This window comes from Chenopodium album, chromosome 15, assembly GCF_948465745.1.
Source record: "Chenopodium album chromosome 15, dcCheAlbu1.1, whole genome shotgun sequence".
In the NCBI taxonomy this organism is placed as follows: Eukaryota; Viridiplantae; Streptophyta; class Magnoliopsida; order Caryophyllales; family Amaranthaceae; genus Chenopodium; species Chenopodium album.
Window position 1 is genome coordinate 4,546,525 of NC_137848.1, and position 18,236 is coordinate 4,564,760.

An 18,236-nucleotide genomic window follows, 5' to 3' on the forward strand; every position below is an offset into this window, starting at 1 on the left:
TTTGCAATACTTTGGAAATTGATGTGTTTGAAAAGTTCTTAAATGCTTTGTGTAGACATGGGCATGTTAGGATGGCTTCCATTCACATAAATTAATTCATCTTTATAATGTTTGATGGGTATAATATTTCTCTTGTTTTCATTATCTCAATTTTAATTCTTCAATACATCTATCCTAAAAAGATTCCTCATTTTTTATACATAATAAAGTATTCAATATTTTAGATCTTTACATTATTACAATTTCACTTCCGATATTAATTGTCTTTGTAATCTCCATGTGATTTTCGTTTTAAAACTTAGGTTTTAGAATTTGTTTGCTTGCGAATTGATTTTTTAGGGGTAGTACTTGCTGGTTGATCATTTAAAGTTTAGAGGTTTCTTCAAAGAGTATCAGGATCCTTATTAGAACAATAGAACTTTGTGCATCCAATGCTTATAGGTGACTATTCTTTGTAGTCAATTACTGAGTAGTAGGGTTTTTCAAAACAAATTAAAATAAATTAACAATTGTATTATATATATATATATTATTAGATGATTAGTTAGAATTATGTGTATTAATAAATTTTTAGTTGAGAACAAAATTGGTTTGAAAATTTTTGCACAAACTTTGGGCACCGAGTAGAAAATAATTTTTTTGTATACATTTAGATGTGTTACTAAAATATTACTCTATAATTTTAATTGAAATAATTTTATTACCAAATAAAAGAATAATAATACATATTAATCTTGGATAATTTATCTAATATAGTACTCCGTATCTTGCCGAATAAAAATAAAAGATTATAGATTATTAAAACAAATTAAAATAAATATTAAAAAAAATAAAGCGAGAATTTTTTTAATGAGATGATGACGTGTTATTTTTATTCACCTTTAGTATATAGTTATAAATAGATTTTACTAGATGAAGCCCGTGCGATGCACGATTTGTTTGAATTTTTAATTTTTTTTTTTTGTATTTATGTGCTAAAATTTGTTACATATTTAGATAAAATTTCTAATATCAAAAGATAATATTTTATATTTAATTAATTTAAACTTAAAAATATCATTCGCCAATTTTGCTTTCGTGGCATTTGAATTAATTAATTTTAAAAGAAATTAATAATCTCTTATTTAATTGACGACAACTAAAATTTATAATCTTACATGGCGCGATAAGAAAATTAAATCCAACGTAGCTATCTAAAACCTCGGGAAAAAACTCCCCTTTATATATATATATAATTTGATGACTGAATTCCCTCATAATAAGATCCCTAAATTTGACAAAGACCCCGAGGGTCAATTATCAATAAATAATTTTAGGTTACGAATCATTTTATGTAATAAAATAATATATTTATATAAAAAATATTCGAGCTTGTTTATAAGGTTTTTTCAAGCCGAGTTAAAGATATCTCAAGATTGACTTGTTAATATTTTTCGAGCCCAAAGGTAACTAGAGTCCACTCAAACCAAGCTTTGAACGAACCGAACGTGAGTGGTTTGCAATCAGACTTTAGCTTGGGCCCATTAAAACGTTAAACAAACCTCATTTCCCTCCTAAATTTTCTCTCTTCCAAACTTTAACTTTTTCATTCCTTTGAAATTTAATTTCAAGAGAGAGAAACAAAGAGGAGGAGGAGGAGAGAGATTAACAATGGAGGGAGAGGATAACCGCCATAGCCAGACCAAGAAAAGCTTGAGAATTGGCAACAATGGCGGTAAACAAAATAAGATTATCGTTTTAACTGGAACCGCTGCATTTCTCGCTGTCGCTCTTAATTTAGCATTTCACGCCTTTAAATCCTTTAATCATCGTCGCAAAGCTAAAGGTTTCTCAATTTCCTCTTTTTGATTTTTTTTCATTTGTTTGATTTATGATGAATTGTGATGTAGAATGCTGCGGAATTGTGATTTGTTTCTCATATTTGTTTGGATTGTTTTGATGTTTGTAGATCTTTTTGGGTCGAATGTGAGAGTGAATTTGTCAGTGAATGAAATTCGGAAATTGGCGGATCGAATTATTGCGGAATCGAAAGCTGTTTATGATGCTCTTGCTTCTGTGCCGGTTGATAAGGTAATGCAGTTTAATTTATAAAATTGATTAGGGTTTTTTTCCCCCTTTTTTTTTTTTTTTTTTTAAAAAAAAATAAAAATTCTGCGGAATTATCTGTAATAACGCAGTAGTTTGTTTTATCATGATTATGATTATTTTCTTGGTAATTGTGAATGTTGTGTCGTTTGACGGGAACATTGTATGTTGAGGATTATGATTATGTCTTTTGTTCAAGTATAGCTTTGTATGTTGCAATCAAGGTAAAAATTGCTTTCTCCCATAAACAGTAATCAAATATAAATTATTCACGAGTTTCTAAAATTTGCCCGACTTCCCAAGTTGCTCCTTAGAATGAGTGATGGAGCTATTATGGGAATGAAATATGTTATATTATTAAGGGTCTCTTGGTTAAGCCATGTCATCATTGTCATGTTCTAATCATAAGTGGCTTCGGAGCAATGTGACCATTCTTTGTAGGATGGGGTTGATGGAGCATATTATAAATTGGTAATCATGCACATATGAGGTCACGCTTTAAATTTAAGGTTCAATCTAGAGTTATTCATCTAAATGAAAACAGCACCTATCATCGGTTGGTGACTGTGAATGGTGTGCCTATTGAGGTTACCTCTGGTTTTTTGGTTTAAAGTTTTAAATAAATGCTCATGACAGTGTAGTCTAGCAAGTATACTTCTTGGAAACTTGTGGTTATAGGCCTAGATGCAGTAGAAATCTTGTTTTTTCGGAGTTTCATTGGGATATATAGAAAAAGGGTTTTCCTTTTTTTTTTTTAAGGGAGGGGAAACAGTAGAAAGTTTGCATGTGATTGTAGTGATTCGACTGCTAAGTATATTCTGCTATCTGCTATGCCCATTGTTAGGTTAGATATCAAGATATCATGGTGCTAGCAGAACTAGAGGCACAACATTTTCCATTGGTCCAGTCTTGTGTTTTCCCAAGGTTAGTATCGACATCAGAGGATGTACGCAAAGCCAGTGCTGAAGCAGAGCAGAAAATAAATACACATAATGGGTCTTGCAGGTGCTTTCCTCTGTTTCTCTTACATTGATTCACTACCTATTTTCCTTTGTTTCTAATAAAAAGAAATTTTAAACCGCAATGGTTCTTGTGCATGTCCACATTTTATGCTCTTAAAATGGCTGCAGTTCTTTGCTGGGAAAAAAAATATTTATGTTTATATTTTGAATTTTGTGGGTTAGGTTGCATATGTCCTTGGTGTTCCCATGAGCTGCTAATAGACCTTAAGAATAAATAGTTATGGACTAGACGCATGGTTATTATTTTCAATGCTATTCCTTACACCTTGGGCTAGTGGCATTCTTGAAATAAATGTCAAAAGTAAAAAATTATAAAGAAAATTCGCTGAGCCAGTGTTGCCTTATATTTGGTATGTAGAATGGGTATGGAAAGTAACTTGCTTTCGAATGTTGTTAGTTCAATGTTTAAATACTTTTTGGGGGGGGGGGGGGGGGGATTTGGTAACACAGTTCTGAATGCAGGCAATTTATTTGGATGTTCTTGAGAGCTTATGGGAAATAAAAAGGTTACTACATCATGAGTTGGTCATGCATTGTTTACACGATATACTCTTTGATGATTTTAGGAAAGGCTGGTGTTGCATCATGTCTAAACCATGCCAGAAGTTTCCAGCTTGAACCCTGAAGTAGAGGATGTCTTCTATCAATGAATAGTTTTTACACTGTTGTTTGTCTTATCAATTCACCCCTTCATGTCAAGGAGGTAGAGAATATAGGGATATGGTAAGTTTTATTATATCTGGTTTGTGTCATTGCATGAGGACAGAATTGGCCAAGCTTTTGAAAGGATAGATTTGTAAGGTTTGGTTGATTTCTTGATATCGGGCCATAGATAACTAGCTCTTGCATTCAGTATCCTGGTGCAGTTGTACCTATTTACATATACCCTCCTGTTAATCACATTCTGGAAACTTGGAAAGTACAGATTGGTATGTAGTGAGCTTGTACTCCTGGTTTACTAATTTAACACAATTGAATAGAGAACCTGTTTTCATACCTCTTTCAAGTACTAGGAAGACTGTGCTCCAGGTACACAGGTTTAGATAATGGAATTTAGCTTTAGATTTCTTAATAAGTTGTTGAAGCATACAATTTTAATTGCTGAAGAATGCAGACCACTTTTATGCCATGCTGAGTTATTCAATTAAGTATAAGCTACGGCTAGAGAGATCACTTATAGGGAATATTGGGAATTAGATGTATGTGAATTTATGGACAGAATTTTTTGGCTTCATGTAGTATTGTTCTTCAGATTTTGTGTATAAATACAGCTTATAATCTGTTTGATTTTAGATCATAAATTAAGTGAATATAATTAGTTTGCGTGTTATTTTGTATAGGTTATCTATCCTACACACATCTCTAACACTTGAAAGTCTGTTTTGTACACCCGGGTGTACCGTACACCCGGGTTATTTGCTTATTATTTTTTGCTCATTTTATAAATGAGCAATTTTTTAAACTAATGAGCAAATAACCCGGGTGTACGGTACACCCGGGTGTATATAACAAATTCTACTAACACTTGTTTGGTTTGAAGGAAATGGAGGGAAAGAGAAATGGAGGGATGAATTATCTTTTATTTGGATAAATGAAAGAGGAAGGAAGGGAATTGGAGGGATTAAGTTGTAAGAATTTGATCTCCCCAACAATGGAGAGATTTGGAAGGAAAACTCACTATTCTTCCCTCCCCTTCTTTTCCTTCCCATATCTTTATCCAAACACACTGTAAATGTAACAAAAGGTCATATGCTTCAATTAAGTGAAACTCATACCTGGTAGTGGAGAATTACATTACTTTATCCAAAGTGACCTGCATTTTCATTACCTTTACCTCTGAATATGACTTTTAGTTTGGATTAGGTGGAGCTAGTATACAACAAAAATATATTTTAGAATTTAACTAATAGTCTAAATACTCTTGCCTGTGTACTTCGTATTTTATTATTGGATTAGCAACTGATATTTTATCTCATGTGAATTCCACAGAAAGCGTGAGGATGTGTATAGTGTTGTAAAAGCTTTTGCTGCCAGAGGAGAATGGAATAATGCTGAAGCAAAATCATATGTTCAATCTTTGGTATGTATAAAAGTTTATTTAGCTTCTCCCGTGTTTTCCCCCCTCTCCTTTGATTGATGTTATTTTTGGAGTATTATGGATAAGGCTATCCCCAAAAGCCCAAACCCTGCCTGTTGGGATTGACACTGGGTTGTTATTCTTAAGGTAGGGAGTGTGGTTGGGGTTTATATTAATTCAACATGGATATATGAAAGCTTTTTTAGATGTGTACAATAAGTTTAAGCACTGGATTTATGCTTTATACTTGAAGTAGGCACAATTATTTAGAAACTGCATAACCACAGCGTACTTGTGTATTGCTTGGTGGCTTTTGAGTTCTTATTGCATATCAGTATATATGAGGGGAGTCTAAATTGGTCTGTGTTGTTCTTATAGGAGTGTGAATAGTGTTCAGTAGTTAATAGTTGGTTCGTATTGTTCTCATAGTAGTGTGATTAGTGTTCAGTAGTTAAATAGTTGGTTCATATTGTTCTCATGGTAGTGTGATTTGTGCTCAGTAGTTAATAGCTGTATTCATGTAAATGGTGTTTCAAATTATGCTTTTCAAAGGTTACACCTTTTTGTAATTATGTGATTTTTGGTGATGTGGTTTGTTTTTTTAACTTACTAGTCAGTGTGTGACTTCTGAATTTCTGATTGATTGCTATTTTGACATTAGAATAAGCAGAATTTTATAGATTTTTATTGTGCTTGCAGTTCCAATTTTACTATCTGAGGACTTGCTAGTTTTACAAGAGCCTTGCATGTTTTAGGCCATTACTCACCATTGCTAGACAGCAAATGATTTCCAGCTGTGTCAAGTAATAAAGATGTATTTCAGGATCTCCTTAACTTTTTATTTATAATTTTGAATTGCATTTAGTCCCACTTTCATGTGTAGTTTTTGAATTGAAGGAGTAAAACATTGAAGAGACATTTTTAGGCCACTAATTGTTTATTATGTTATATGGAAGTCAAAGTTATCGTCAAGGAAAAAAGTTTCTAGATAATTCAAGAAGGGAGAAAAGATTGATTGTTAGTTTTAAGATGAAAACAAGCAACACTCCTTTGTAATATGTTTAGTTCACCAGACAGGGTTTCTGCTGAATTAGCTGAACCCATTTTATTTCCATCAAGTTGCTTGATGTTAAAATGGTAATGACTAGTGTATATTGACCTTACACTTTATTTCTTTTTTGTTCTTTAGTTCTTTTGTATACTTAACTATCGCAATTGGTGATCATTTGGGCAGTACTGCAGTAACACATCTGATCATATTGTTGCATGTTTTAAATGGATTGCTATTTATTTCCTTCTGATTCCCTGTGAATATTGATGGTTGCTTTTCCAGTGACAGGTTAGAGATTTTGAGCATAATGGATTGAACCTTACTTCATCAAAGAAAGAGGAAGTTCAGCGCTTGCAGGTTCAAATTGATAGTTTAAGCATGCAATATGTCCAGAATATCAATGATGATTGTACTCTTTTTCTCTTCACTGAATCAGAGCTAGAAGGATTGCCCTCTGAACTCTTTCAGGTTGATGTACAAACCTATATCTTCCTTACAAGTTACAACTGATTCTGTGTCTGATTTGTTCTTGTTGGTGAATGAAGAAAATGTTAGGTGTTTTTAGTAAACAATTATCTTTGAATCTGCAATTCCTGGGAGTTATTGTTCCAAAAGTGATAACTCATAATTCAAGCATTCATTTCCAATATCAGTAATTATTGAGGAAGGAATGGACTTACTGAAGAATTTTTGAGCTATATGCATGTCTCTGGCACTTTTATGTGAATAAAGTTGCTATTTTATCCGAATCCCTGCCGTAAGATGTATTGGAGATCTCTTTTAATTTTTGAGTGTTTATCTTTGTCTCCCTCCCTGGCTCCCTGCTAGATCTTGATACTTTCTCTGTGTGTTTTTTACATGCAACACTTTGACGTCAGCACTGTTCGCATATGCTATTTGACTATCTTTGATGATTTATACTTAAAAAAAAATATAGTCATGTGGGCTCTTTTTAGTGTCGTCTTGATTTTTACTTTCAAATTATCAACTTTTTTTTACAAAATTGTATTTTTTTCTTATTGACTATAGGAGAGGTGATTGAAATAATGCATTGACAAGTGTGAAATGAAAGTGTTGCAAGTAAAAAAGAAAGATAAAAAAAATAAGAGGAAGTATTTTTGTCTATTGTAATTTTAGGTCCGTCGTGTTATGTATGTTGTTATAGACTGATATTACTCACACTAATAACAGTAAAATAAAGAGAAAATATTGGTTCTTTTATTAAGCTAGATATCTGATTTGTGTATTTATATAAAAAGAGAAGAAAGATTGAAGCTTTAATAAACAAAATAGCAGTCCACACAATCGATAGGTTTACCCTATCAAGCTTAGTAGTGATTTGAGTTCACAAATCTCCATTTAGTGACTTGAAGTCACAACTCTCTTAAGGATTCACTCCAATTCTATTACATATGTTCTTCTAAGCTTGTATGTTGGGGGTAGTAAGGTTGTAACTAATGGATATTTACAGGCTTTTTCTGATAGTCTATCTTTAGTTTGCTGTAATTTTTAATGGTATGTAAATCATATCCTTACAGAATCAATGATGTTTCTAGAAAGTTTGGTTTCTTGTTATTCTTTGTCCTTTACATCAACTTTGATTTGAAATGTACAGATCTTTGACAGGGCTGATAATGATAAATTCAAGGTTACCATGAAAAGTAATCATGTGCTGCCAATACTGGAGCTCTGTAAAGTATGCTTTTGTTCCTTCTGATTGCCATGATTAGCTTTGTTTATATGTTAATGTACTTTCATCTGTGCTTTTGTTCACATCTTGATTTGTTTTTTATTTATATTATTTTTTTTAATCGAAACATTGCAATACGTTTTTAACATCTTTACTTCTGTGGGATTGTCATTGAACTTGTCCATTAGATGAAGGATCTAGGGTAGGTGAAAATTGAAGCTCCAAATAGTATGTATTCATTTTAACCAAAGCTAGTAGGCGGTCTCGTATAAATTGTCATCCTTTTAAACATATTGAAACATACAAAATCAATTGAACTTTTTTCTAGGCTTGTATTCAGTAGTTCAGTTACCTTGAAGATTAGTATGAAGACTTTGCTTTCAATTCGCTGAACAATGTTATTATGCTTCACAGGGAAGTTTCACGTATATGACCTGCTGTAAATCAATTTGTTTTCACTTCCATTTCTCTGTTAGGGAGATTTGGTCCTGTAATGGTAGTATGCCAAGCTATATGTCTATAGTTCAGAAGGTTACCTTGAGCTCTAAGGCTTCAAGGAATACAGTAGGAGTAGAACACTTACACTCCCCTGGTTGGATTAGATTTATATTTTTAATCTAGATTAGGCGACTACACGATACTTGAGCCAACTTGAGCCATGCCTCAATATTTTTTTATCCTCACAGATTATTGTGTATGAATAAACAACCTTATTAATTATGCTATTATTATTTTCTTCGTTTGATCTTGAAGTTTCAGTTAGGATATAATTCTAATCAACTGAGTAAAGACTATAATTTATAAATGTTATCTCTCAGACTATAACCTTATTTATATAAATATTTTTTAAAATTTTTATTTATGAAATTAATTCTTATTTTTGATGAGGATTTACTGCAGTTCTTGATTATGGAATAAAGCTGTGCATCTCAAAACTTTTTGCTACGTCTGGATTGTTTAAGCAAATATAAGACTAATAAGAATAGTAAAACGTGGTTGCAATCTAACTTATAATATGAGTCTAGGACCATCATGCCCAGCATAAATGCTTATTCTTCGTATGATCTTTCATTTCCAGTTGCCTTTATGTAATTATTATTTTATTAAGATAGAATGGTAGTTGTAAAAATCTTGTACAGGGTAAGATTTTATTAAGATAGGATGGAAGGTAAAATCCTGTATAGGGTTAGATAAATTTCATTTCAAATAAAAAACTTAAAGTCATAGTGATGTAGCTATGATGTTTTAACTTTTAAGGTTGCATCTGCTGTATTTGATCATCCGCACCTAAATTGAAACAGAGGGGCATGGCACTTCGGGAATGGACCTTTGATCCTTTTGCTAGTGATGTGGCTTAAGCCATTAGTTTCGGTTTAGATGGCTTATTCACCATCAGATGGTCTTGCTTCACATATATGCTGGTGTCAATGAGATATATTATATTGCCATGTGCTTATTTCTCTACCAAACTTGTGAAGATTGGAGCGACTCGGAGGAAGGTAGCTGTGGGATATGGGCAAAGGTGTAAAGAAATCAATGTGCCTGTGTTAGAGAATTTGGTGAGTAAGAATGAAACCTGAGACAATTCTTTGTTTAAAATGACTTTCATTCTCTTGTTGATACATTACTGTAGCTATGTTTATACCGTTTTAACTGAAAAGCTTTTCCATATTTTGCAGGTTCAATTGCGCCATAAATTTGCAAGATTGCTTGGTTATGATAATTATGCAGAATATGCTGTTGGTTCTAGGATGGCAAAAACTTCCTCAAAGGTTTGTGAAATAATCCTTGGAGTTTTAAATCTTGTTTGGTAACCATGTATGTAAATTATGTATTTATGCACTGTCTGAGTGAGCCTTTTGCTCTTTCTTTCAGGTTTTCGAATTCTTGGAGGACTTGTCAACGAGTTTATCTGATTTGGCCTCCAAAGAACTTGATATATTGAAAAAATTGAAAGTTAGTACTGATTGGAGTTTGAACTGTGCCTTGCACTCATTTCCTGTTGTCTTCTATTTGATTTACCTTTTTCTTTTTCTTTTCGTTTTTCCTTTTTTTAAACTCAGGAAAAGGAGGAAGGGGACAATCCTTTTGGAATCGAGGACATGCTCTATTATGTAAAAAAGTTTGAAGAAGAAAATTTTCATCTAGACTTTGGAGCACTTAAAGAGTATTTTCCTATTAGCTTAGTTCTGCAGGGGATTTTCAAAATACTCCAAGATGCTTTTGGTAATGATTATTATTAGTAGTATTTACAAAGAGAGATTCAAAAGAATTTAGTTTAAGTGTTGCAGTTGTTCCAGTATGTATTTGTGTCTTATGTTGCTCTTAATGGTCCTATATATGATATTTTATGAGCAGGATTAAGATTTGAAGAAATTTTCGGTGCTGAGGTGTGGCATGAGGATATACGTGTTTTCTCTGTGTTTGATTTAAGCTCTTGTGAACTTATGGGCTATGCATACCTTGATCTCTACTCCAGGTTCAACAATTATCTCTTTTTCTGTTGACCTTAACCCAATTCTTTGTAGCAAACTGTCTAACAACATTTTTTTTGGTAAATATAGGGAAGGAAAATATAGTCAAACTTGTGTTTTGCCTCTTCAAAATGGTTCATTATCAGCAAATGCTGCTAGACAGGTGAAAATGTGAAATGCATTTAATTTTTATGATATATGCGTGATACATAATTTCAACATTCATTACTGGATTTATAGTTTATCATTTTTATATATCCAGGTTCCAGTTGTTCTACTGATGTCTGAGTTGTCAAAGGAGGATGATAATTCTCCTACATTACTGCGATTTTCTGAAGTTGTTAGTCTTTTCCATGAATTTGGCCATGTGGTAAGTTCCATATGTTTTTCATTCTCGACATTAATTTTTTTTCCTTGACTGCATGTGTAACGCCCTATTGGGCGCTTTTCTTCCAATAGATACACCTTTTTATGATTGGTTTTGAATGATTTCTTTCTGCTACTTACAATATTTGAAAATGATCACATGTCTTGAACCTTGTTAATCTGGCACTCAATCGAAGTCTTGATTGTTCCTCTTTTCAATTTTATTTAAACTTTTTAAAATGGTGTTAACTATAACTCGCTTTTTTATACCCTAACTTGGAGAATTTGAATTTTGAATATCTTATTAATACTAAGCATAAGACATATTTTGTCTTCTTACTTGCTACCCCTTTAAAGCTGGTTACAACTGCAGATGACAAGATGTCTCACTTAAAACACTTTAATTTTTTAAATCCAGCAGATTGACATGCTATAATAACTTTATAGCATAACTCTGTAACTGCCTGTACAACCAACCATGGCTGTAATATAATTGTTGAAAGCCCCAAAAAAAGAAAAATAAAAAATAAATTCTTGCTGCTACACTGTGACGCCATGCTGTGTCAACTCCTTGAATTTTTGGTTGATATAACGAAGTGAATTATGATGCTTTTATCTTAGCTAGAGTACTTGTCAGTAATTAACATTGGGGTAATAATGATCATTCAGGTCCATCATATATGCAACCGTTCACCACTTGCTCGATTCTCTGGCTTGCGTGTTGATAATGACTTTGTAGAAATGCCTGGTCATCTACTTGAGAACTGGTAATTATTTATTTATTTATTTATTTTTAATGTTTGTGGGAAATAAATCCATGCTTACTTTGTTTTGCTCTGATTTATGATAGGTGCTATGAGAGCAACATCTTGAAATTAATATCTGGTTATTATCAGGTAGTTTCTTTTCTTTATTAATAGTCAAACTACCACTTCCTGTTCATCATAGAAAGGAATATCATGCTCTTTGCGTACTGAGTTAAGTTTTAGATTGCCTGCAATTGTCCAGTCAATTGCTTTATCTCAGACAATTTGTTGTTGGACTAGTGTAGTATATTTTATACTCTTTGAACTAATTTTCATTTATGACATAGGATATCACAAGGCAAATTAAAGATGATATATCTATGTCTTTGCAAAGATGGAGGCATTCATTTGCTGCACTTAAATTGAGGCAGGAAATTCTTTACTGTAAGCAGTCTGCCTTATTCTATAGCCGTTGTATGATTTTGTTGTGTATGAAAATAACGTTTGAAACTTTTCTCAGGCAAGACCAACTGTATAGCTTTTGGATTTTAATGGGAGGGGGGCTTTGATATGGTGTACAATAATAGTCATGCGAAGTAGTATCAGATCTTGTGTAAACAATTTCTGGTTTAGGTCTTTTAAATGATGTGATGCTCACCAGTGGAATGGGTGTTGTAAATGTGTGGCTACTGCTTGATTGGCTGATCTGAAGTTTGTCACTGGTGTCTTGGTGTGGATAGTTTTATAGCGAATGTAATGTGCACACAGATAATTATGGTGATCAAGTGACAATTATTTGAAGATTGTACGTCTTTTATGTGAAGTTCTATGATTAAGCCGATTAACATGGGTTTGCTTTTTCCTTTGTTGTTGTTTGGCTATGATTGTTGTAACAGTTGATTTTCACTTTCTTGTATTTAGTATCTGACTTGGAATCTCTTGTGCGATTTTGAATGACCCCAGCCTTGAAAGACCCTAGACAGAAACTGGAGCTCTTTCGAGCTATAGAGTTTGAGCTTGTATAAATGGAGTTGATTCACTGTCTGAATTATCAATTCCTAAACTATTGATACGTAAGAGCATTTTGAAATAATGGAACTTTTAGCTATTGGCTTGCATATGGGGAGATGAGGTTATTTGTTGTTTCTAGTGTAGAATTTGGCAAGTTAAGAGTGGTTTCATGTATGTGTTTTGATGAAGAATCTGTTCATGCAGTCACATTCTGTATTCCGTTTTTCTTGGTAGCTGACATTGCTTTTTTAGGTCTATTTGATCAAATAATACATTCTACTGACAACGTCGACTTCCTTGAGTTATTCAAGTTTCTCCATCCCAAGGTAAAGAAAATGGCTCAGTGCATTACCTTTTAAAGTTGGATATTGTCTGAGCAATTTTTGTTTTGTCAGGTGATGCTGGGATTACCCATCTTGGAAGGCACAAACCCGGCTTCGTGTTTTCCACATTCAGCAATTGGTTATGAAGCTAGTTGTTACAGTCGCATTTGGAGCAAGGTGTCTAGTAATTTCCCTATCATCAAATTTAATTAGTGGACTATATATTTGCAGTGTTTTAGCCACTAGCGCATCATCATCATGTCCTTTATTACATAATATTATATGCTTCTTCTACTCTATCTTAAATCAGTCTAATTGTATTTGCCAAAAGAAAAATGTCTTCTTTTGGTGCCACAAAATGGTGTCATCTGCTTAAGTTTTATTGTTTTTGCAGGTTTTTGCTGCCGACATATTCGCTTCCAAATTTCATGATGGTCTTAACCATCATACTGGCATGCAGTTTCGCAACAAGGTGAATAGTTAAATTATGACTTGTGATGTCTTGAACTTTACTCTGCCATTAGCCAATGGTACCCCTTGCAATGTCCTAGATTTCCATTACTTTAAGGATTTAATAAGGATGCAATGCTATGATTATACGAGTGATTGTTTTGTTCTTGTGTTAATATTCCCTAGAACTTCCTGCCCTCTTTTGGTCTCTGTCATTGCATATTTAAAAGGTCAAATAAAACATAGTTTTAAGTTTGACTTGCCTCTTATTTTGTATCTGAGGCATTCACTATTCTATTAGCCTGATCAGTGGATGGGATTATGGGAGTCATTGGAACTAATATATTAGGGACCATTAATTTTCCCTTGCTTTGGTAGAATGAAGTATCGCTTTCAGGTTTTGCTGATGTGAAGGTGAATCCTGTCATCATGCGAACTTTTAATTTAATTAGCCTCACATGGAGGCACTTGCCTCTCTGCATCATGGGATGAGGTGCGGGTGGGTAGGTTTGATTGACTCAAGAAAGGTATGAATGATCATTTTTTTTTGTTTGAAGGAAGATTAACTTATTGATTGAAGTAGAAGAAACTGTCAATTGTTAATATGTTATTTTAGTGTAGCAAGTGTTGTATGGTATAGAAATTATGCTATGAAATAATTCATTCTTATTTTTGCAAATATTTGCCTTAAGTGATTTATACACCCTTCTGTGTTTCAGCATGCCTTTGGAACTTAATGCCCTTAAAAATTCAGGTTGTTTTGAATGTAGTTTTCTCGCGTCACTATGTTGCAGGTACTGGCTCCAGGGGGGGCAAAGGATCCGCATGAATGTTTGTCAAATTTCATTGGTAGAGAACCGTCAATTCAAGCATTTGTAGATAGCATATCTTATTCAAGTATCTGATGAAGCAGCAGATATTTTAGTCAGGTGCATTGTCTTTTTAATTTCAGGGTAAGAGCTCTACAGAACATTTTAACCATTCTTGAAGAATTTAATGCTGTTTTCCCAAGATGTATCGCGCCCTTTTATAATCTACAACACCTCCCAAGATGTATTGCACCATTGATGGGACAAATATCTTAATTTATTCTATGACTTGATGAATGATTGTCAATTGTCATGTCCACAACTTCACTCATTAGCATTTTACATTGTTAAGAATTCAGATGCTTGTCCAAGTCAAATAGTTTTGAATTTTGACTATGGACAGTATCTTCTTGTCACCATTATTGTGTATGTTGAAATTGAAATTCTGTTATAGTTACGCGTTCTCCATGTCAAATGAAGTAGGAGAGGCTTATAATGGGCAACGGTGATTTATAAAGAGGATTTGCCAAAAGAATCAGATCTCAGGGTAAACTTGCATTTTTGAAGCTTGCATTTTTTAAATTTATTACTCAACTTACATTGTTCACTAATTGTATTAGTGTCCTAGCCTGAGATTTCTTTTTCGCACATCCTTCTTTACTGTGTTTCACTTGTCTTTCCCTTCTCATATTCTAAACTAAATTCCAACAGTTCTTCACCGTACACTAACTCTTTTAGTTTTTTTAGTCGAGGCCCTTAGGGTACGGACAATCATTGATTATGGGAATCTTGCTTACATTTGCTTACTTCATGATCATTATTCTCTAGAAATCATCTCTGTTTATTATTGTTAAGGTTCGATTGCCTCCATACTTGTCGACCTTATTAAGTGCCTAAGATATATGATTGGTACTCGGAATTGACAGGTTCTTATTTTTTTCCTTTGTATAAAGATCCAAGAGCCTGAGGGAACAAACAACTCAAATAACGCAGGGATTTAATATATGAGGATCATCTTTTTCAGATTTAGACCGCCTCTTTTGCATTTGCCAAGGCTTATAGCTCGTTGCACTTCAATGCAAATTGGTTTTTTTTTTTTTTTTTTTTTTTTTTTTTTTTTTTTTTTTCTGATTCGACAACTTTCATTCTAGTTTAGAGAGGAAAATTTTGGTACAAGTCACAAATGTATTTTATTTTAATTTTAATTATGTAATTGCACTTGTTATTTTATTCTTTGATCACAATGCGTTTGTATTAGTACGAGTAGATTCTTCCACTAAAATGCATCAATGTTTATCAAACAATTTTTCATTCTAGTCAGGATTATGTGATATTATAATTGGTCTGAAATTTTAAAACTTCATTTGTTGACAGGGTATTTATGTATTGCCCCTTCCTCGATTTTCTGTGAGATTAAGGGTTGACTATTTGGAACAAAATTGCATTTCAATGATCGTCAACCGAGTTAAGCTAAAATAAAGTAACTTTGGTATTTGTAGCATTTTAGTCCCCCAACTTTCAAATGAGGCAAAATGATCCCTCAACCATCAATGACTCACTTTTCAGGTACAAAGCATAGTTTAGGGATTTTGGTATACATGTGGCAACAAATTTAATGATTTTAAATGCAAAGTTTAGGGACTTTCAGCAGATGAGTTGGCATTAATTAAATTAGAAATGAAAGTTTAGGGACTTATATGGTGAAGTGGCTAATGTAATTATTATAGGCCAAAGCTTAGGAACCTATAGGGACACATGGTGCTCCTACACAAGAGTGATTATAAGTTTTAACCCATAAGTGTAATTTAGTTCAATTAAACTTATTTAATTTCAACTAAACCAATTTAATTTTAGTAAAAATTATTTACTTTATAAAAATATACAAAGTGAGATAATTTAAGTGTGAATTTATGGTCGCCATCATTTACTTCAGTTAAACACATTTAGTTAATAATCTAAGGCAAATTATTTTCTTCTAGAAATTAACACAAGAAAAAAGAAGAATAAAAAAAAACCCCTTAAAATTGTCTCACATAAAACCCAAAAAAAATTGAAAATCATTTAGAACACAAAACACATAGAAAAAAAACCTTGAAATTGACACACAAAAACCCAAAAAATTGAAAACCTTTTAGAACATAAACTCATGAAAAAATAAATTGTCAATTAATGAGAAAAGTGGGGTGGTATTATTTTTATTCTAGTTTCATGATTTTATTTAGTTTTATATAACAAAGTTTGGGTTTTTATTACTCTCTCACTTTGAAAACACATTACATTTTTTGGTTTTATTTTTTTTTTTAAATTTATTTTGGTGTGTGAAATATATAAGGGGTTAGGAGTTAGGATTTGAGAAAGTGTGGTTAATGAGTTTAGTTGGAATATATTGTAAAAAATTTGATTACAAAATAATGGTAGGAAGTAAAGGAATGATAAAAAAAAATATAAAATATATCATGATTATCAAATTTTATTAGCAAGTTTTATTCTTGCCAACTCACTTAATAAATATTTGGTTAAGAAAAACTCACTTTATAAATTCCTAAACTTTTGTTTATATTTATTTAATTAATTGACTTATGATCTAACAAGTCCCTAAACTTTTGCTTGAAAAAAAACAAGTGTAGTCCCTAAACTTTTGTTGACTCATCACTGGAAGTCCTTGAACTTTGGCTTAGTTGGCATATTGACATCCCTAAACTTTGTTGACTAGGAAGTTCCTCCACCAAAAATGGTGAGGCTAGGGTGGTTGAGGGACCTTTTTGCTTCATTTCAAAGATAAGGGACCAAATGTGCTACTAATGGTAAAGTTGAGGAACCGTATTTTAGCTTAACTCATCGTCAACCATGATCCTCCCCAAGCATGCTCTTTTCTCAAGTGATATTTGCTCCTTTAAACCTAATTTGTGTACACCATTTGTACGTAACTCATTTCATCCAATTCATCTCAGCTTGACATTTTCTGAAACTCTCATGGTCTCACTTTTCCACTTTCCTAAGTGGCAGTTCTTTTGGCTTTTATTATACATGCCCAAATTAGTGTGAGGTATTCCTAAAGATTAACTGTTAGAGTGTTAGGTATTCAGCTTAACAGTTTTAAGGCTAATAATCCACTACTTTTGAACCGGCTTAAAAATAATGGTTTTTATTTTCCTCCATGCTATTGTGGGTGATAGACTGAGAAGATATGGCTGTGTTTGGTAAACAGCTTATTTGACCAATATTAGCTTATTGACTATTAAATAAGCTAATTTAATATGTTTGGTGGGAAACTTATTTGAAGAACTTATTCCACTAAATAAGCTCTTTTTGAAAAAGCTCCTATTAGGAGCTTTTTCAATTAGCTTATTCATTAATTGTTGTGAAATGACACTTATACCCTCATTTAGCTTATTGGTCATTTCACATACTCAATCACCTTTAAACTATCAGCTATTTACCAAACACTTCTAAACAATCAGCTAATAAAATAAGTTAGTCAAATCAGTTAATACAATCAGCTAGTCAAAATCAGCTAACATAATCAGATTCAGCTTTCAGTTTTAAGCTATTCACCAAACACGCCCATAATATTAGCATCATTAAGGGAAGTGCTTCCAAAAACATTGTTGATCAAATTATACCACTTCTAGTATTTTATGAAATACTTTGTAGTTTTCCTAAAAAACATAAAAGTTTTTAGTAGATATTTATTTACAAAATTACTCAAAAATGAAGAGAAAAATGGTAGTAAGTTACCGTGTGACCAAAATTATAAAACATGCCGTTTAAGATACAATTTCCATAAATAAAAAAGGAAAAAAAATACAATTACCTAACCTAATTTCTTACGGAGTACTAGTTACTCGTACTACTTATCAAAATTCTTTCTTTAATTGTTAGGAAAAGCGCCATATCGTCTATACGTACAAAGTTTTCCTAATGTCATTGACCACACCCGAAACCTAACCCGAATAGATAAAATAGTCCACCTTAATTGGAACCTGTCAACCCAAATGTTGGATCTAGTCAAATTGCCAAGCTCAACAACATCAGTTTATACTTCATACTAGTAGAACTTCTACAAACTATGAAACTACTGAATCACAACTAGTATTAAATAAAAATATATTAGGTGTAGAAAAGAAGAATT

At 32.6% G+C, this 18,236-nt stretch overlaps 1 protein-coding gene across 3 annotated transcripts; it reads left to right on the top strand.

The window, feature by feature from the left end:
• The first annotated feature begins 1,586 nt into the window (after window positions 1-1,586).
• On the top strand, window positions 1,587-15,374 carry LOC145581660 (putative thimet oligopeptidase). 3 transcript variants are annotated; one of them, XM_081638682.1, is made up of 21 exons: window positions 1,587-1,825; window positions 1,949-2,070; window positions 2,930-3,090; window positions 5,097-5,187; window positions 6,524-6,703; window positions 7,851-7,931; window positions 9,404-9,484; window positions 9,605-9,697; window positions 9,801-9,881; window positions 9,989-10,151; window positions 10,284-10,404; window positions 10,490-10,562; window positions 10,662-10,769; window positions 11,435-11,532; window positions 11,616-11,661; window positions 11,859-11,955; window positions 12,775-12,848; window positions 12,918-13,022; window positions 13,240-13,317; window positions 14,090-14,248; window positions 15,031-15,374. In XM_081638682.1, exons 1-20 carry the CDS (start codon window positions 1,651-1,653, stop codon window positions 14,198-14,200), a joined length of 2,139 nt encoding a protein of 712 aa, XP_081494808.1. In that variant the 5' UTR covers window positions 1,587-1,650; the 3' UTR covers window positions 14,201-14,248; window positions 15,031-15,374. The 3 variants fall into 3 exon arrangements, with proteins under 3 accessions (XP_081494808.1, XP_081494806.1, XP_081494805.1); XM_081638680.1 differs by having other exon boundaries at window positions 15,058-15,374; XM_081638679.1 differs by lacking the exon at window positions 15,031-15,374 and having other exon boundaries at window positions 14,090-14,950.
• The last annotated feature ends 2,862 nt before the right edge of the window (window positions 15,375-18,236 follow it).

Excerpts from the sequence above, each read along its gene's own strand:
- LOC145581660 (XM_081638682.1), top strand. The coding sequence starts at position 1,651 with ATGGAGGGAGAGGATAACCGCCATAGCCAGACCAAGAAAAGCTTGAGA. Across the intron at positions 10,405-10,489 it reads TACCTTGATCTCTACTCCAG|GGAAGGAAAATATAGTCAAA; the intron begins GTTCAACAATTA and ends TGGTAAATATAG. Across the intron at positions 13,318-14,089 it reads GCATGCAGTTTCGCAACAAG|GTACTGGCTCCAGGGGGGGC; the intron begins GTGAATAGTTAA and ends ACTATGTTGCAG.